Consider the following 21497-nt stretch of genomic DNA (forward strand, 5'->3'; position numbering starts at 1 on the left):
TGCGTACCGCAAAAAAAAAAAAAAAAAAAAAAAAAAAAAAAAAAAAGAAGAAAATAATAGTAATTGATTACTATGTAAATCTGCTTAGTGCACTTGGGGATATAATGAAAGGTTTTCCAGATCTCTTGTTTGCTATTTGAGCCTTCTTAACTACTTCTATTTCTTTGATACCTTATGTATTTTGTCTTTATGACAACTAGGACTAATATGCATACACACTTTAAAGCATTCCTCCTGGTTGTTTATGACAATGAAGATTCATTTGTGAACTGAATCATTCAAATTCCTGGACTGTTAAAATATATCACTTTAGTGTTACTTGTAAGTAATTATTACTTGTAGGAAATTGAGTAAATATCTTGACAGTTAACAACAGGAGAAAGGAAATCTGCTAAAAGAGAGAATTCATGAGGTTTTTTAAACTTTGAAAATATTCTTCAATATTTTGACAATATTTATTTAAATTTCACAATTAGCAGTGGTCTAAATGAATTCAGAAACTGAGTGTTTCTGCCGGTTCAAAAGAGACCATTTTTGAAAGAAATTACTTCAGAAACTTTTAAGTTTTCTTGCCAAAATGACAATGCAAGCTTATCTTGTCAGCTTTTTGATTTGGGGAATTTATGTTTAATAACTTTATATTTTTCTGAGTACTCTTGTGACACAGAGAGAATGGAATCCCATTGAGAGACTAAATTTTGCATGTACCACGTTCTCTAAAGAGCTACAGCCCAAATATATCTGGAGCTGCAAAGCCCCTTCAGGTTCTGTGATCCTTTTACAACCAGAAGCCAATTATTCCCCATGACTGTACTCTGTATATTCTGTGCTATTGTTCTCTTTTATAGCTATGACCATGAGTTAGTGTTTGGTGTCTCCATGAAGAACATGAATAAAGCTGAGAGGCTGACTTTTGGTGAGTCACTTATGACCCACGCCATGACCTTCACTGCTGTCTCAGAAAAGGTATGACCCTCAGCGTGCCCACTCCAGTGTTTGCATAGATGGATTTTCATGCTCCTGCCGACCATTTATTCCAGCAGAGCTTCTTCATAGTGCATATGATTTCTGTTAAAAGTTAGCAAGACATTGTACCTGCCTCACTTGGGGTTTGGCTGGATGCTCAGAAGTAATAAAAATAGAAACTTTCCATGAGGAGCAGAATTTGTGTCAGCAGGGAGTAAGGAAGTAACTGCTTTTCTGTAACTTTGGAAATTCTTGGTGTGAAAAGAGGTCAGCAAGGGAACTTGGGAGAGGATAACTTCAGTTTAATAAGGAATTAAAATGTGCCCTGAAAGTGTTCATATCTTAATGACTTATGTTCAGACTCACCTTCCTTTCATTTGTCATTCAGATTCTTCTGCAGTAAAATGTCAATAACAGTAATTTGTAGACTCCATGCCCATTACTGGATTTATGCAGAGCTTCAGGAAATTGGATGTAAAAAGTATGTTGAGGGCTTCCATGGTGGCGCGGTGGTTGGGAGTCCGCCTGCCGATGCTGGGGACACGGGTTCGTGCCCCGGTCCGGGAAGATCCCACATGCCGCGGAGCGGCTGAGCCCGTGAGCCATGGCCGCTGAGCCAGCGCGTCCGGAGCCTGTGCTCCGCAACGGGAGAGGCCACAACAGTGAGAGGCCCGCGTATCGCAAAAATAAAATAAAATAAATGACTTTAGGTGATATAGATTTTAACAGTTACATTTAAAAGGAAAGTAAAGATGGACTATGATGCAAGGAGTAGAAAACCAAAACATTTAATAAGCTAGCCCCAGAATGTATAGTTTATTGATGTGGTTTTAAAGGTACCTGGGGCTAAGATTAAGGGGTAGGTAGTACAGATAAGGGTGTTTGAAACTTGTGGGTTTGATTGTTGGCTATTTCTGAGACTGAAAATTACTGAGATTCAAGAAAACTCTCAGGAGTAAAATCAAATCCCATGTAGATGAGACTCATGCAGTTTTATGCAGGTGGGAGTTGACAGATGAAATCATTAGGAGATAATTCCAAGCCAGCTCTCTTCTCATGTTACAAAGATTTAAGTTGTTTTGACATCAGCTAATGCCCTGGGTAAACATGAGAGTGAACTGTCTTTTCCCAAGTGCAGCCTTCTTATCCCTCTCCGTGTCACTGTAATAAAGACTATAAATGAAGGTTATCATGATGAGTATCGTTGTCCCTTTAAGAATGTGAAAATTGAGCTTATTTCATTAATGAAGATAGAAGGAGAACGGAACTGCCTGGGTTTTGTTTTATGAAAATAGTGTTTGGTTTTCCATTCAATCTCTATTGTATTAAATTCAATATTTGTGTAACTGAATCAATAAAAGAACACATTGGAGAGTGTCATTACTCGGTTCCCCTAAGAAAGAAAAGTAGGCTGTATTGATGAGAATGTGTTTTTCTTTTTTAAACTCTTGACTAGGTCTGAGAATCATTTCTAAAATAAATACAGTGGGATACCTCTGCAAAGAATGCTAATGAATTAAAAGCAAGAGTCTCTGGCTTCAGATGGTGTTCACTGCTTTCAGTAATTTAATATTTTGTTTTTCTTAGCCAAGAGGCATTTTAATATGCTTATTTTCTGTATACAATAGAATGTAAAGGAGAAAATAGTATTTATCGCATTGCTGGGTTTATTGCATTTTCACCCCAAGAGGTTCAAACTCCACTTCTATTAGAGTTATCCCTTTGGTTATAGTGGAAGATATACGGCCCTGGTCATGGATATCATTGCTGTATAGAGAAGGCTCTTTCTTCTGAGTGGCTGAATAAGAGCTAAAATTACATGACACCTCATCAGGACGGATCTAGTTTCAGACTACACACTGTCATCCACTCTTTTGCAGGATGATCAGGAGGGTGCTTTCGTGAAATGGAGAGTGGAAAATTCGTGGGGTGAAGACCATGGCCACAAAGGTAAGCTTAATCTGGTAATACTAACTCAGAGTGACTAGGTCTGCTCTACTCTCTGTCTCCTAATGGGAAGAAAAAGCTGCCCTAGTGTGGATCATTTTTATTTTTCAGTAATTGGTCCCATTAGCTAGATTATTAGCTAGACTATTCTGGAGAAAAATCTGAGGATCTAGTTTGCCTCCAGGATCTCTACGACCAGCATGGTAGGCCTGAACTCCCTGGTTGGCTCTGAGATCAGTATGTGCTGGCATTTGTTCCACACCATGCTGACCCTAGTAGACCTTTGTACCAGAATAACTTGGCCAGTAAGAAGGTTGAGTGCCCTTTGCCAGGACACTTGCTGTATGGAGTTTGGTGCATTTTCATTTACTGCACTGACTCTCTAGAAAATTAGAAGCTTTCTAGTGGGAGAATGGGATTGGCAAGAAACTTTAGGCATGTATTGGAGACTCATGAGAAGTTGTGAAGTCTAAAGAGGAAAAGAATGCCGTGGTTACCATTTAGACGGTTTTATTCTGACAGTCAAAACGCAGGCAGAAGTCATAAGTAAATTATAGTAATTAGGCTTCAAGAAAAACCACAGGTAATATATGAATTGTAGAAAAATAAAAACTACAGATAAGCCAAAAGAGGGGAAAAAAATCTCTAATAATCCTGCTACCCAGCGATCACCATTGATTAACTGTTTAGGTTATATTCTTGCAAATCTTAGAGACCATATTTCTTAAGACTGTTTTTCATAGTAGATTTAGTAGATAAAAGCCTTTTAAGGTTGTTGTTATGCTTTAATTTTTAGAGTTTCAAACCAAAAAGTGGCAACTACCAGAGAATATTATGCATGTCAGCATGTATTTGCTTGTGTGTTATGTGCTGGTCACATCTTGTAGCAGCTGTTTCCCAGAGTCCATATTTCTTACTTTTAGCCAGTGGATTCTGGCTAGGAAGGACATGTTAACCACAGCTCTCTAGACTAGTTAGAAGACTGGAAGGAAGTAGGTAGGGAATCCAGTGAGATTACCCAGACACTTGGAATCAGACTTCAGCTATCTCACCCAAGCAGCAATCAGCCAGAAATTTTCTTTAAAAAAAGTAAAACAAAATGAAAGAAAAAAAAGAAAAAGAAAATAGCGATCTCAGCAACTCTTTGCCTGTTGCTTCCCTCTTTGTTTAAGTGATTTTCCAGCTAAGTTCTTTAGAGCTCTAAGATTTCCAAGGGTAAAAGCTGGAGGTTTGGAAGTGAGCAGATGGGGCTTCAGTCGTTTATATTTGAAAACCACTGTCTTAGAAGAGCCTTGACAAGACTTGAGTATGCTGATGGCCAACACCTAGAGGCCATTTAATCTGTCATTCCAAGTCTTTTCATCTCCCCATGAAATGCTCATTGGTGGATTTTGGCTAACTATCCCTGGGATCTGCTGTGAAACTCAGCAGCTCAGTGATTATATGTAAACGAATATCAGCGCTGTTGGTGCCTGTCTGTTGATGCGTATCCTCATCAGGTAGTTGCATGTCCCCCCTCTGTGATTTCTGTTATTGTTCTGTGATTATAGGGCACTTGCTAAATTAACTGTTATGAATTAAAGTGCAACATAGTTTTTAATTGGTGATTTCTTATAAGATAAATTCATTTTAAGACACAAAAATGTTGGGATCAGCTAGAGGTGGGTATAAGGAAACTAGCAAAAAGATTAAAAACAAACAACTCAGAATTCAGTTATATCCGTTAGGTTGATGGTGGTTAAGAAGTGGATGCAAAGGAAAAGCTTGTCTTGAATTGGAAGGATTTGGTATTTGTAACATTTTAAAACATAAGCTATTGTTTCAGATGAAACTCTGTAGCTTCTGTTTCATTTTTGGTCTTATTTGGTCCCTGTAAATGGTTTGTTATTGTAAAGATTAGTGTCTAGGAAAAGGACTAAAGTTATGGTTTGTTTGGACCAGCCTGGACCCGTTGGCTTGTTTGTGAGATATTTTTCTATCTATAACAGTCACTGAGTTTGTAGATAGTAGTGATACCCATTTAAGAGAGGATAAACACTTGTAAAGTCAGACAAAAGCTCTGTGTTCTGTGTAGTGTGAGTTATTGTCTTTATTACTTTGAACCTAAATACCTACTCTTAAAGAGGATTCTAGGCCGCTTTGCTAATTTATTTTTTTCCGTTCAACTGTACCTCTTTACTCCTAACTCAATAAAAGTTTTGCTTCTGCTGACTTACTCATTCTATTATTATGTTGAGAGAGCTGGGGTCTTTTTTTTTTTTTTTAAGTTCAAAGGTTATAGCTTATTGCACTATAAAACATTAATCAGTTTTGCTTCCAACCCAGAAGTCTAACATTTAATTATTTACATAATTATATGAATTTTATAATTTATATTATAAAGCACACATAATTATATCACACACACACACATTTTCAAACGTCCTTTGGCTCTTTGAACTGATTGTGTTATCTTACTGGTTCACTCTTGTAGTGAGTTGAATAAAATCTTTAACACGTGTTCATTTTACATTTGCATTATATCACCATTTTACTTCTTAAAATTTACTTTAATGACAGTGATACTCCCTTCTTGGATTTTTGTGGGGTTTTTTTTAACATCTTTATTGGAGTATAATTGCTTTACAATGGTGTGTTAGTTTCTGCTTTATAACAAAGTGAATCAGGTATACATATACATATATCCCCATATCTCTTCCCTCTTGTGTGTCCCTCCCACCCTCCCTATCCCACCCCTCCAGGTGGTCACAAAGCACCGAGCTGATCTCCCTGTGCCATGCGGCTGCTTCCCACTAGCTATCTGTTTTACGTTTGGTAGTGTGTATATGTCCATGCCGCTCTCTCACTTCGTCCCAAGAGCTGGAGTCTTGATCCCTGTGGTCTGCCTGTAATCCTTCCTAGTGAAACCTGCAGCTGTCTAGTTAAGACTAAACTAACTTTTTTGTTGTTCTTGAATAACTGAAATGCCTGAGATTATACAGAGGAGAGCATTTCAGTAGAGAGCCAAAAGATAAATTGAACTGAGTGGAGGTAGTGAATAGTTCATTCAAAGCCAAAATAAATTATTCTCATGTGTTTCTTGGTAATGTTCTTTCTGACTTAACAGGAAGGAAGGAAAGAAAACATGATCTAATTTAATTGGCACACTTGGCCTGACCTTAGGAGAATACGTAGTATGTTATTATGCTGGCGATGTGTGTTTACCCCAGCAGGGCCCTCCCGCCTGTCATCCTGGTGGGCATTGGCTGCCATGTCTGAGACAGAACCTCTTTGGTGCTCTTTCAGGAGACAGGACAACCTTAAACAGCATTGCTAGGATTTTGTTTCTGTAGATAACATTGTTAACAGTTTGTTACTGTTCTCTGGGGTTTCTGCTTGTTAAGATTGATGGTTTCTCAAAAAGCAATGTTGGTAATACTACAAGCTGGAGGTGAACAGAGCAGAGATACCTGGGCAGGCTGCCTTTTCTCTCTGCCCAGTTCTGGCTTTGGTCTTTCCCATTGGTCATGAGACTACTACTTAAATCAGATAACCTGACTGTTTCCCAAAGGGAACAAATATTACCTCTGACCACTAGACACATAAAGGGAGAAATTAATTCTTATCTTATTGAAGCCATTGGGTTACTTCATATTGGTGAAGTATTCTAGTATTCTAGAATTCTAGTATTCTTAGTCAGATGGACTGCAACTTGGATACATATCTAAGATGGTGTACAACCAACGTGGCTTTCTTTTCTCCCCTGCTTCTTGAAGTACTTGACTGTGTGTTTATGGATCATATTAGAAATGGATTTCATAGTTGAATGAGGGAACAGACCTTGGGACTTGTTACATTGTCTTTCATTTTGAAAAGTTGATAGGCTTGTTAGAATCAAGTAGTTTGCAAAATGTTTAAAAATTTAAAATAGGGGTGATAACCTTTGGTGCTTCTTACTCTTAGTCAGAAATTCATCTGAGAAGAGCATAATCTTTAAGCCAAAGTGACCTACAGGTCATCTCACTAAAAAGTGGTAGAGCCAGAATTATAATTCAGTCTGACATTAGAGCCTGTTTTCTTAACCACTAAACTGTGCTCCCTCCAAGCTTCTCTGTTCTGGTAACGTCTAGTCTACTCATGGACATACCAGATCAATTTATGATCTTGGTGACCAGAAACTAGTGGCTACGGGGACATAAAACTTGTATAAAGTATCTGGAGATGAGTAAATGTCTGCTGTCAGGAGAAAGGGCTCTTAGAGCACTGTTTATGTCTGGGAATCTGAATAAGGAGGGGAGGATGGAGCATCTCGTGAGTGGTTTTGTGTCCAGAGTTAGCACATTGTGAGCTGGCCAAGTGAAAAACCGTATGTAACCACCAAAAATTTCCCAGGATTATTTTGTCCATGCTGCTTTTATAACATGGTTCTTTGTTTTTGTTTCTGTTTTTTTAAAAACTTTTTATCATGGACAATTTCAAGCATATATAAACAGAGTAGTATTAAGAAGTCCCCATGTGCCCATAACCCAGCTTCCGTGGTTATCAGCATTCTGCCATGCATATAACAAAAGTGTTGATACTCAATAAATTAAATTTTTGGATGGTCTCCCTAATGAACCAGTCTTATTATGGAGCTTCTTTTTTTTTTTTTTTTTTTTTTGCGGTACGCGGGCCTCCCCCCGTTGTGGCCTCTCCCGTTGCGGAGCACAGGCTCCGGACGCGCAGGCCCAGCGGCCATGGCTCACCGGCCCAGCCGCTCCGCGGCACGCGGGATCCTCCCGGACCGGGGCGCGAACCCGGCCTCCCTGCATCGGCAGGCGGACGCGCAACCACTGCGCCACCAGGGAAGCCCTGGAACTTCTTTTTATGATTGGTTCACGTAGTCATGAGATGATATTCCAGTTCTAAAGTCTGATACATCAGAGCTCTGAAGGTAGAATTATCATAACATAGTTCTTAATGCTTGTAGTCTAGTTTCTTAATATGCTAAATAATACAACTTTTTAGTAAGTTTAGGAGGAATATTATTTTCTAACTCTGCAATGGTCATTGAAGGAAAATCTTTATCTTTTAAAAATTTGTTTCTCTACATTTTCATTTTGAACCAAGATTAGTTTTCATTTTTCAAATTGCTTTTGAGCCTTTCACCTTCAACTTTGAAGTTGTTTTTAACTCACATCCTTCATCTTTCCTTACAAATAAGCCTTTCTGTTCCTGATTTCATTTTAGTAAAATTTCCAGACTTCCTCATAAAAGGGAGTCTCTTGATGATTTCAGTTAAAGAGGCTTTGGCATGTTAGAGATTAATCTGGAAAGAAATGTATGTGGCTGATTCACATTACATCTGGACTTATGCTGCTTTCTAAAAACCAAAAGTATGGCCTTTAAATTGCCTCGCCATGTGATTTTGGGAACAGTATGTCCAAAACTAGGCACAAAGTTCACCATATCCTTCATGTAATGTTATATGGTGGAACCAAGAGAGACAGTTACTACTTTCTTGATTATAGATCCTGGGCAGTCATTTGTCTCCTTATGGTTTCACATTTCTCTATCAGTAACACGGATAATGACTGTTTCCTTATGAGGTCCTGTAGTTTATATATAGCCATCAAACTGTATACTGTTGTATAACTCTAAAAAGTTCAATGAATATTCCATATTTCTGTCAGAGGTACTCAGGACATAGAGTTCATAACATCTTGCTTCATAAGAATTCAACATTTGCTAATGTATTTGTATTTTTTTCCCTCACAGCATCATGTAGAGTAACTCGGGATATGAACGTGCATGTTTGACGTGAAAAAATGAAAACATGCTGAGAGGTTTTGACTTGTTCAGGTTGCACAGTGTCAGAGAGAGAATTGGAATTCAGATTTCTTAATGTGACGCAGGCAGCTTCCCTAAAAATGTATATTGCCTATGAAAGATAACCGGTTATTTGCAGATCAGTTTGAGATTTAGTGGATTTCTAGCACAGATAATATAAATTATAGACAATATTGAGCTGGACTTGCAGAAATAAGAGAAAATTATATGAGCTAAAAGTGGATGCTTTTGATTTCCTGTAAAAGAGCAAGATAGAAATTTGTTTTGTCACCTCAGGGTTTTCATGTCTCTCCAGGCTTGGGGAAAGCACGGCTACTATCGAATTCGGGTATCTGAGTTCTTTCAGAGGGACTCCTCATCCTCCATCTTCATTAACCAACGAGCCTGCATGACTCAAGCTAAAAAATAGTTCATGTGAGTGGAACAGAGGAAGATTGACCGTTGCTTCCTTATCAAAGTGTGTGACTAGCAGAGAGCTGCCATTGTGAGAGGGGGACAAACTGTGGGACAGAGGCTCCTCCTAACCTGCAAGCAGGCATTGGTTTCAGGGAGAAATCTCTTCACATTTAATACAGATTTGTGTGTGTGTATTTGCTTTCTCCTATAGAGAGGATCCGTCATTTTCACCAGGTTGTCTCGCAGGTGTGTTTGTACTGCTTTGAGGAGGATAGAGGTTAAGTACAGAACCTGGCACCAGATGCCTGGGAACACATCCTGGCAGTCCCTCCTATTGGCTGAGTAGCCTTGGTCATGGTATTTAACCTTTATAAGCCTTAGTTTTCTGATCTGTAAAATGGGGTTAATAATCGTACCTACCTCATAGGGTTGTTGTGAGAACTGTGCCAGGCATATAAGAAGTGCATGAAAATATTAGCTGTTGTTGTTACTGTTGTTAATGTTATCTGTAGACAGGTGAGAGCAGGAGAGCGAGAACATAAGGCTCCTTAATCCCTCCCTCTGGGAGAGGGCTGTCTTCACTTGCCCATGGTTCTAGCGTCAGGTCTCTAAGAATTCAAGACCCTCGTGTGACCACTGGACTACATACCAGTTTACTGGATGGATGACTCGTCATGTGGGCTTAGTTGCATGAAAGAAAGCAGTGGAGGCGAATAAACCTAGTGCCCAGGAAAACCCATTAGCAATAGCATCACCTCACATTTATTGATGGGATGCAGGGAACCGTGCACAGACCATGGTGGAACGAATGTCTCTGACCCTCAGAGGAATTTATACTTATTCACCTGGAACATGGAAGGGGATTTGAAGAGGGCTGTGATAGGACAAAAGTGGCATTCATGGTGTGCTTCTCAGACTGTAAGATATAGGATAAGTAGACCAAGAAAAGCAAGAGAAGGGATGATTTCTCCAAGAAGGCAGATGACAGCAAAAGAGGAGGAACCGGGTAGAGCCCCCTCAGTGGGGGGACAATAGAAAGACATTGAAGCTGAGGTTATTGAAATGGGTGAGGGGTTAGGGAGAAGTCATGGAACTAGGTGATGTCAGGGAGAACTTGGTGGTAAATAGTGCTGCAGCAGGGCAGCCAGAAAATGAGTCAGTGGGAGAGGCTTTGGGATTGGACTTTAAGGCAGGTTTTGGAAACTTTAGGAGGGGTGAGGGTAGAAGCCCAACTGTGCTATTAATGCCACATCAGGAACATTTTGTACTTGATTCTTTCAAATGCTAGGTACAGGGAGTGGGGAGGCCAGGAATTGAGCTGGGGCCATTGAGGCTGTAAATCTTGTTCCGTATGGTGTTTGCAATTTATTATAAAAGCAAATTGCTTTTATAATTATAAGTGCAAAATAATAAAGGGGGTAAACTACAAGAGAGATGGTGAGTGATTGGAACAGGGAAGGCTCCTTAGTGATTCTTAAAAGGTGACCAGAGTTTTAGGAAAGAGGTTAGGGTTGTGGCTCTTTTGGGAAGCTAAGTGGAAAGCCAAGGAAAGGGGAGCTGAGAAGCGTAGCTCTTGACCTGTGGAGCATGCTTCAGGCCAGTCCGAGGCCTGGGGCCAAGAAATAACGTGGCCTGCTGTCAATGGAGCTTTTGAGGAATGATCAGAAAGCAGGCTTTGCCTGAAACAAATAGGAGTAATGATGTTTGGGGTTAGAGAGAAGTCATTGAGTTTTGGTGAGGAAACAGACCCTTGGATGACACCTAAAGTTGTGTTTTCTCCTCCTGTCCAACGTCAGAGACCCCGGCGGGATTCTGTGTGGTCCCCGACTCGCCCGGGCCACGCTCACAGTCCAGGGAAACAAAAAAGTCAGACTGGGTGCTGTGCTGCCTTCTCTCCTCAGCCCAGCGGTGGACAGGCTTCTTCTGGGCTCCTTAGCAGAGGGCACTTCCTCAGGAAGTGTGCACTTCTGCAGACTGAACTTTGTTGTGGTTTGATGGTTTAAAAAAATGCAACCCACAAACCAAAACAACTCTCTTTCCCAACCACATTTTCCACTCTGCCTTCTTACCAGGGAAACAGAATCTTCTGTAGACTTTGTTTCTGAAAGAGGCTACAGGTAATATCCAGCTATAAGAGTATCCCTTCTCTTATCAGCAAAAGGTTCAGGAACCTGAACTACAGACCAGACGTTTGTGTTTTACTCTGGAGGAAAAAGAAGCTTCTCCTCAGATCACTGTCCAGATATCTGTCTCATAAGTAGTGGGTTTGTTTCTTTTTGAAAAACGTCCAGCCCATCCTGTTCTCCGGCCTTCTAAATAAATGCGCTTAGAACACATGACATCTCTTTGATTTAAAGATACAAAATACCTCATAAATGGACCCCACAAAACCTGGGCTCGTGGCTCTTGATGTGGGGTGTGTGAGCAGATGGGACCTGGTTCCAGACAGTGCCTAGATGAGGAGCTAGATTAAGCAGTTATCTGTTGGCCAAAGTCACAACTGCCTGCCACTCTCTTTGCACCCCCTGAGTGCGGAAGCTGAGCCCCATGGAAAAGACCGAATTTGAAGTTAAGACCTGGATTTGAGTTTGGGCTTTACTTACTTACTGGCTATGTGACTTTAAACAGCTCATACTAACCCCGCCTGCCTCGTAGTGTTGCTGTGAGGATTAAGATCAAAACAAGGATAGTGGATGTAAAATTGCATTTTGAAGTCTAAGGTCCCTACAGATCCCTGTGTGTATTTTGTTTGATTTTGCTTTCTAAGGTATAATTCTTTTAATAAATAATAAAATTACATTGTTCCAAAATCAAAATACAAAAAAGTATATAAAGGGGAATCTTGTTTCCATCTCTGTTACTCTCTGCTCCTTTCACCTCCCCTTCTTTCAGTTTCCCATTTCTGTTCATTTCCATTGTATCCTTCCAGTGTGTTTTAGTGCAGCAAAGGTAGCATACCTTATGCCCCACTCTGCATCTTGCTCTCACTTCACTTAACAGCATGTCTTTGAGGCCTGTCAGTACGTTTTCACATCAGTACAGCTTCATTATCTTCCATTGTCTGGATGTACCATACTTTATTTAGCCAGTTCCCTTACTAATGGAACTTGGGTCATTTCCAGGCTTTTGCTATTACAAACTATATTGCAGTGAGTTAATATCGTACGATGATTAGAACAGTGCCTGACAATAGTAAGAGCTGAATAAATATTAACTATTATTGTGCCTAAATAAACATGTATTGTCTGCATGTAAGTACTGTTTTGTCTGTAGGATGAAGTTCCAGAAATGGCATTGCTTAGTGAAGAGGGTAAATGCGTTTGAATTTTTTCAAATTCAAATTGCCAGATTCCATTCCATAGGGATTGTGTCTTTTTGTACATTTGCAGCATACTCTGTACAAATGTAAGGCATGCTTTACACAGTGGGTAACCAACAGAAGTGGTTGACAGATTGTCTCTACTTAATTACCTGTTGAAATTGTGTATGTTCATAGCTGGGACTAGACTGTGCCAAGGCCTTCCTGAGTGGTGGATTTTTCACTGAGATTGTGTTTCTTATGTTTTCTTACCACGAACCCTACTCTTCTCTCTTATTTATTTTTTTAATATAGTAGCAGGAAAAATGTTTGTAAGCATAACAAAAAAGTTAGAGTCATAAAGGAAAAGATGGATAAATTTGACTTCATAAAATAGAAAAAATTTTAATATACTAGAAAATACATCATCAACTAAATTAGAAGGCAAATTGCATAACAGGAAAAAAAAGTTTGCAATCATTATAATATATTAATATAGAGAGCACTATTACTGATCACTGTGAAAATGACAAACACACGAGTTAAAGTTAGGCAGAGGTCCGAAACAGACTCTTTATAAAAGGAAACTGTAAATAGCAAGCACACACAGACAAAAGTTCAAATTGGACCCAAAAAGAAAGTTGTAATTATATATACCAAGTATTGATGAGGATATAAGGAAATTAAATAGATAATTAAGGATGTACACAAAGGTTTAATTACAAAATGTTTATAGCAGTGTTGTTTCTAAGCCTAAAAAAACAATCCAGATTCCAACAGTAGGGGATTGATTAAATACATTTTGGTTTTACTCATACAAATTCAGCTTAAAAATTAAGATGTAGATAGATGTATTTTTTTTATCAATGTGAAAAGAGCAGTATTGGAAAACAGCATGTGTGGTACTCCAATAATAGAGCACGTATGATGTCTCATTTTTATTAAACGTACAGAATCTAAATGTACAGAGTATATGTAGAAACTTTTATCAGAGGCTGATAAATCTGAATAGGGCTTGTCCCAAGGTGGTGGGATTGTCGGCATTTTAAAATTTATATCCATCTTCTGACCATCCACCTCTTCCTTCTTTTTCTCATCTTCCTCCTCCTCCTGTGTTTCCAGAATTTTTTATAATGGGCATTAATAATTTGGGTAATCTTTAAGGAATCAAAAAGCAATATAACATTTCAGAATTTTGAGGGAAAATTCACCTACCCAGTGATATAAAATTATCATTTTGCTTTTTTTTTTTTTTCATGTTTTCTCCCCCTGTGTATCTGGATTTTTAGCATAGTTATATAGGATATGCCATTTTTATATACTTCTTTTTATATCCATGTTTTATATCCATGTTACTATGTAGTCTTTGCAACTTCTTCTTAAATGACTGATTAATGTTGGGTGAAGTGGTTTCTCACTATTTATTAGGAAGTTTGAAATACGAGACAAGTGTCACTAAAGCCTTTGCTTTCCTTTCTGGGAGCCTTTCTTCAGCCTTGCGTTATCAGCATCAGGTGAAAGATTGGCAGTGACTTAATGAGGCTTCAGTCGTCTGGCTTCCTTAAGTCTGTGCTGCCAGACTGATCCATCACAGCAGAGCTGATAACTTGATTTTGTCATACCTTTTTTTAAAATAGCAAAAAATATATATATATATATATATTTTTAACCACAAATAGTTTGTTAGTGAGGTGAAATACTTCACAGAACAAAGCCAAAAATATATCTAATTTGTAAATGATAATATAGTTATCACTTTAATTTAGTCTAAGAGGTTTAAAATTTAGATCTTTAGCAGGATTTCAGAAAACTGTTTTCTTAGGGTAAAGTTCTTCTCTCCCTTAAACGAACCCATTCGAAACTCTTCTGTTTCTGAGTGAATTTGGCCTAACCGGCCTAGAGCTGTATCCACAGACACTTTTTCCCCTTACAGACTGATACTGCCCTTTCTCTTAACAAATACAGAAACATTGCCAGTGTCTTTGAGGGCCCGTTCACTTATTTTATTTCTTCCTCATAGCATGTAAACAAGCCATTATTAAGTTTAAACAAAATTTAATTTGGTTCCTAAAGCTGACTTTCTTTATCCATTTATCTGTTTCCCTGAATGCCTTGTTCCCTGAACCTCAGGATCCTTGGAGCAGATGTTTTGTTTTCCTTTTTTTTTCTTTTTTCCTTTTTCTTTTGGGGAACACCAGTTTCTAATGGCCAGAGTACATGAGGGCTAGAAGCTGCAACTCTCCTCAAAGCGAAATGGCCTCTTTCATCCTGCCTGAGTGGGTACCTTACTGCTCCTCTGCACGGCCCTCACTTGGGTGTTAGACACACTGATGCTGATCTTCTCAGTCAAACTCCAAGACACGCAGTATCAACAGTTACAGCGGCCACAAGTTCATTACCTACCCAGGGCGCAGTTACTTGGCAGCCACCTAGACTGTGAGGTTTCTGTGGGCCCCCAGAGAACTCATATCCTGAAGAGAGAGACTAATCAAGGCAGGCCCTCTTGGCAGGGACGCTGAAAGGGTGGATTACAATTGATAGGAGTTTTAATTTGTCAGGACTTACTCTTATCTCCTGCTTTTGGAACAAGATGGTGTAGATGTACTTATTGTCCATTTTCTCTGGGCATTCTTTGAAGACTCATTTGATTGTGCGATGATAGTATTGTCATAAGGATACAGAACTTTATTACACGAATCTGCCTCTATCCTTCACCTGCCTCACTGCCCCGAGCTCCTCTAAGGAATTATTCAGCGTGCATTAGGGTGAGGGGAAGGATGCCTAATGTCTCAAATGGTGTAGCGTTTAGTAGCCTCGTCTCCTGCCCACGAGAACTCTTAGACAAGGCAGATGCTGACTTTCTCAGGAAGCACTTACATTTCTTGCAGCAAGAAATGGTACTGGTTGGCCCTTCACGACCAAGCTTTGGTTGCTAGAACTTAGTGGCAGTAAATGTAGGTGATGGTAGGGGCCAGGGACTTTGGAATGGCACGGGCTACAGCGTTTATCTGTGTTCTTCTTCCCTGAATCTCCTGTTGAGAAAGGAACACTGGATCGTGAGGGGATGAGAGCCCTTGTGCACTTTCCCGGACATTTTCTGGTGAGGGTAAACGTGCGGTGCCACATCAGCATGAGCTGTCTTTGCTGTCGCAGGAGCAGAATTGGGCATAGATGAGCTCCCCAAAGCAGTTGTGTTTTCAAGTTAAATAATGTCCTCTGTCACACCATTTAGCTTATAAAATTAGACTTCACCGTCATGATGCCTTTTAATTATTTAAATCAGTCTTGCTTTTAGAGCAGCAGTTCTCAGAGTGTGGTCTGAGGACCCCTGCCGGGTCCCTGGGACCCTTTTAGGGCATCTACAAGGTCTTCCTTCTCCAACAAGGTATCTGGGTGAGGCCGGATATGCTTCATCTACTTCATCCAGAACAACAGATTGCACACAGAAGCAGGTACAAGAATTCAGCTGTCTTCTGAATTGTAAAGTAATGCCACTTTCCTAACTAAAATTTATTTTGTTTTGAAAGATATAATTATTTTTCCTAAAAATATATTATTAATATTCATGTTTTTTAATTCTTATTTTTAAATGCACCAATATTTTTAACTTTCTGTTTTAATTTTTACTACAGTAAATATCAGTAAGTATAACCCACATAAACAACTTTTTAGGGTCCTCAGTAGTTTTAAGTATACAGTCTTGATCCTGGGGCCAGGAAGTTTGAGAACCAACGTACTAGAAGATCACCTTAGGAGAAATACTTACCTCCTCTCCCTTCCTCTTGGTCCTGTGTAGTGGGAAATGATATAGCGTAGACCTAGATTTGCACAGACACTTTCAGAGGAAAATTGCTCAAGTGTCTAGTATACAGCAGGTGCCAGATATGATAAGATGATGATGAAGAGGAAGATTGCTAGTTCCTGTGAGTCCTTGGGTGTGTAGGTGCACGCAGTACCCCTGTGTAGGTACACAGTTTTGTCCTCTGTGCTCTTTCCCTGGCCCATCCTTGTTTTAAATACACACTCTTTCATCTCTTGCTTTAATTTTGCTCTTTGTATTAGCAGTGGCTCAGGTGAAGCATTTCCCCCACTGTTTCAGTTTGTTGGACGTGTGATCCTGAAGAGGAATTTGTGTTTTCCTAGTGGAGCCTGAGATGCAATCTCCCTGAGGGGAAGAGGCAGGTGTCTAGGATAGGTACCTGATGATGCCACCCTTTTCCTCAGCTAAGCTCTCAGCCTGGGGTGTTAGTACAGCTGAGCCCCTCTACAGTCCTGCCACTGGAGAGATCCATAAATCCCAGGGCCTTTGTGAGGAATATAGGTCGAGCAACTATCTCGTCGTCAGTTCTGCCTGATCCTCACCACAGATTTCCTCCTGAGAAAGCAGCAACTCACCCAGTATCATCTGGAAATAAGTGGCTACCTGAGAATGATGATCAGGCCCCATCAGGATCCCCCTAATGGCTTAGCTGATTGTTGTAGGAATTTATGGTAGAGAGGAAGGAGAGACAGCAGCCACGGATGCTGAGAAGGTGGGTAGGGTAAGAGTCGAACTGGTATGCTTGCCCTTCTCACTCTAGAGATTAACCCCCTATGTATGTATGGCTGTATGAACAAGAAACATTTCCACCTACCTTTAGGGTCATTGACTCACCTTCAGCAAGGCAGCCTGGGTAGTCGAATAGCAGGATCTGGTAGCAGGCTTAGGTCCAAGGCCCAGCCCTGAACTTCTGAACCCATGTGACCTGGGTACATCACTTAGTTACTCTGAGCCCTAGTTTTCTAACTGGTAAAAATATAGCCATCCTGTCCTGTCTGCTTCACAGGGTTGCTAATAAGACCTAATCAGATTAAGTGAGATTATAGATGGGAAAGCTGAAAAACATGTACATATGTTAGTTGTTTTTTTTTGTGTGTGTGTGGTACGCAGGCCTCTCACTGCTGTGCCCTCTCCCATTGCGGAGCACAGGCTCCAGACACGCGGCTCAGCGGCCATGGCTCACGGGCCCAGCTGCTCCGTGGCATGTGGGATCCTCCCGGACCGGGGCACGAACCCGTGTCCCCTGCATCGGCAGGCAGACTCTCAACCACTGCGCCACCAGGGAAGCCCCAAATGTTAGTTTTGTAAAAGACTTTCTTATAGTGCCAGTAAGGCTTCTGCTCTTTGCCCCTCACCCTCTGGACTCATGAGCCTTCTGTTCTTTTCTCCAGGTTACCTGTGCATGACAGATGAGTGGTTCTCTGAATATGTCTACGAAGTGGTGGTGGACAGGAAGCATGTCCCTGAAGAGGTGCTAGCTGTACTAGAGCAGGAACCCATTGTCCTGCCAGCCTGGGACCCCATGGGTGCTTTGGCCGAGTGATATTGCCTCCAGCTTTTCCTCCTCCCATGGGACCTGAAGTAGCTGCAAAGGACAGATCCAGGGACTGAAGCCAGAGTTACACAGGTGACTGTGTGTTCCCACGGGACACAGTCACAGACTCTTGGATTTCTCCTCCAGGAACCTCTTTGGGAAAGTGTGCTTTATGCTGAAACAAATTACTCTCTAAAGAAAAAAAAGGGAAAGATCAGCTCATACTATCGACTCTCCTCATCTCCAACAGCTCAGGATCTCTTAGCATTTTAATCAGATGTAATTGTTTGTCTTAACTCTGTCACACCAGTTTGGTTCAGCATCTGTTTTATAAGGCAGGAGAGGATGAGCAATTGAGGTGTGTCCTCTTTGGGAAAGTGTGCTTTATGCTGAAACAAAATATTCTCTAAAGAAAAAAAGGGAAAGATCAGGTCATACTATCTACTCTCCTCATCTCCAACAGCTCAGGATCTCTTAGCATTTTAATCAGATGTAATTGTTTGTCTTAACTCTGTCACACCAGTTTGGTTCAGCATCTGTTTTATAAGGCAGGAGAGGATGAGCAATTGAGGTGTGTGGAGAGAAAACGGACTTAGTGCTCCTTGTTGCTACAGTAGCGTGGGGGGAGGGCGCCCTAATATTTGAGCTCTCAAAACTGCATGCTGCCTGACAGTAACACTGTCCCTCCTAGGTGGCAGTCACTGGATTCGGATTTTTCAAGGTAATCTCATGTGCCTCTAATAGCCCAGGATTGGGAGGTTGATCAAAACTGACATGATTCCTTCCTATTGTTCTGAACTGCGGGGCAACACAGCTCTACTTGAGTCACGGTTAAGTAGAGGGTTGGAGAAAGTAGGTGAGAGAACAACCAAAACCTTATCATGATCTGAATTATAATCATTAGTGGGAGCTCTCGCCAAATGGTTTAACTTCTGCCTCTGGGTTTGGGAGTTGGATGGGCATATCCATTCTTTCTGACAACTAGATGGTGCTGAGAAGCTTTTGAATAAAACACTTTGCTAAATGAGAGTATGTTGGCTTATTTGATCTAAGAAGTGTGTGTTTGTTTAGCTACAGAGGAAGGCAACCAGGTGACTTGTGTTCTTGACAGTGAAAAAACAGCAAGATGGTTCAGGGCTGCCCTGCTTTAGCTTCTCTGTGGGATATATGATCCTTCCCAGCCTGTGCCGATCTTCACTGGCTTCTGCAGAGGGCTTCCAGGCACCATATTTAGGAGGGCTTGTGCCCCTGCCACTTAACCATTCTTTCACCAAGATCCAGGGTCTCTACAAGGGTGGGAAGTAAGGCTCTGCTAGGTCCAGCCTTAGAATGGGCTGAAGAGTATGTATTTTACTAAGACTGGGCCTTTCTTTCCCTGAAAGCAAATAAATACAGCACCCTAATCAACATTTCCACCAGTGCCTGAGTCCGTACCTTTCGGGCTCTCCAAGAACCTTCTCAGTTCTAGCATGGAATATTGTTTGTCATAGCACTTTCCAAGATAACATTAGTTAAAGGCTCAAGCATTAATCAGTGTTTACAATATTCTAATAATCCTGTTCCAAGCAGGATAAATCCATTTCTAGACATATCATGATGAAACCCCAGAACAGATCTTAAAAGCATCCAGGAAGAAAATACAGATTGCCTCCAAAGAAAAGACAGTTAGATTGACAGCTAACTTCTCATCAGCAACTATATATGACAGCAGACAGTGGAATGTACCTTCAAAGTACAATTAGAAATTAACCATGAACCTAGAATTCTATACTGAGTGAAACTGTCTTTCAAGAACAAGGGTGGGGAGGGGGGAAACAAGGGTGAAATAAGACGTTTTCAGTCAAAAACTGTTGCCCAAGCAGAACAATAGTGATCTAATATAGAAGGTCTGAAATTCAACAAAAGAATGTAGCATCAAAGTGATAAACACATGCACCATCTAAACAAGAAGAGATTGTGGGTAGTCTTACAGGGTTCAAAAAAAGATAAAACCAAAATACATGAAAATAGATAATGAGGGAGATGATTGGAATAAAATAAACCTACTCTAAAGTCCTCATGTCACTGAGGAAGAAGATAAGTATATTGATTAACTTTAAAATAAAACAAGCTGGGGGGAAGAAAAGAAAAAAAAGGACAAATACCATGTCCAAATAAGATAGAAATCTAAACGTGTCGATAATAACAATGTCTATAAATGGGTTAAATGTTTCAGGAAAAAGGCAAATTGTCAAATGGGTTTTTTAAAAGAAATTCAGCCATAAGTTGATTACAAGAGACATCAGTACCTAGGATAAAAAAGGATAGAAGAGAGATATCAGGCAGGTACTAACCGAAATAAATTTGGTATAGCTATCTTTTAATAACCAGTAAAATTTTGGCCACTCAGACTAATTCTGGGATATGTTTTTCACAGCCTCCCTGGAATTGTACAGCACAGTGGCTCTGGAAATAGGCTTTAAAACAAAAAGCATTACTAAGGATAGAATCAGTACATAATTATATGCTCACTTGATTCTCCAGAAAAATTGAAGGATTCTAAATTAGTATTCACCTAATAACCTCAAAATATATAAAACAAAAACTGATGGCTACATGGAAAAACAAATAACCCAATATCATAATGGAAGATTTTAACACTTCTCAATTATTGATCAAGCAACCAAAAAAATCAGGTGAAGATTTAAGCATTTAATAAGTTTGATATAATAGACATCTAGTATCTTACCGCATCTAACAACTGCTAATTCTTTTTTTAAATTTTTTTGGCCATGCCACATGGCATGTGGGATCTCTCATTCACCCCCGACCAGGGATTGAACTCATGCCCCCCTGCAGTGGAAGCACAGAGTCTTAACTACTGGACCACGAGAGAAGTCCTTACTAATTCTGTTTTGAGCACACATGGAACTTCTGCAAAAATTGAGCAGATGCTGGGCAATGGAGTCAATCTCAACAAATTTCAATGGATTGTTACCATGCAGACCACACTCAAACCACAATGCAATCAAGTTAGAAACCAAAAATTAAAAGATAACTAATAAAGCTATAAAAACTAAAGAAAAATAACTAATAGCTAATTAAAAGGAAATTTAACCTGAACAATAATAAAAATATATATCAAAATGAGATACAGATAAAATAGTACTTAGATTTTATAGAGTTAAAAGTTTATTAGAATGTAAGAAAGGCTAAAAATTGAGTTTAGCATCTATTTCAAGAAATTAGAAGTACAAAAAACCCTGAAGAAAGTAGAAGGAAATAGGAAAGATACATGCGGAAATTAAACATAGGATCAACATTCCCATAAGTGGTTCTTTTTATTTTTTGGCTTTCTTTTTCTCATTTTATTTTTTTATTGAAGTATAGTTGATTTACAATGTTGTGCTGATTTCTGCCCTACAGCAAAGTGACTCAGTTATATGTATATATACGTTCTTTTTTTATATTCTTTTCCATTATGGTTTATCGCAGGAGATTGGATATAGTTCCCTATGCTATACAGTAGGACGTTGCTGGTTGTCCATTCTAAATTTAATAGTTTGCATCTACTAACCCCAAACTCCCAGTCCATCCCTCCCCCTCTCCCCTCCCCCTTGGCAACCACAAGTCTGTTCTCTATGTGAATCTGTTTTGTTTTGTAGATAGGTTCATTTGTGCCATATTTTAGATTCCACATACAAGTGATATCATATGGTATTTGTCTTTCTCTTTCTGACTTATTACAC

General features: G+C 39.9%; 1 protein-coding gene across 1 annotated transcript in view; it reads left to right on the forward strand.

Moving 5' to 3' along the window:
• Positions 1-18127, forward strand: part of BLMH (bleomycin hydrolase) — a 49473-nt gene extending 31346 nt beyond the window's left edge. The window contains 3 exon segments of the mRNA XM_024127668.2: positions 849-966; positions 2847-2916; positions 17627-18127. Coding sequence (XP_023983436.1) covers positions 849-966; positions 2847-2916; positions 17627-17778 — 340 coding nt within the window. The 3' untranslated portion in view covers positions 17779-18127.
• Positions 18128-21497: the final 3370 nt, after the last annotated feature.

Source organism: Physeter macrocephalus, chromosome 14 (genome assembly GCF_002837175.3).
Source record: "Physeter macrocephalus isolate SW-GA chromosome 14, ASM283717v5, whole genome shotgun sequence".
NCBI classification, from domain to species: Eukaryota; Metazoa; Chordata; class Mammalia; order Artiodactyla; family Physeteridae; genus Physeter; species Physeter macrocephalus.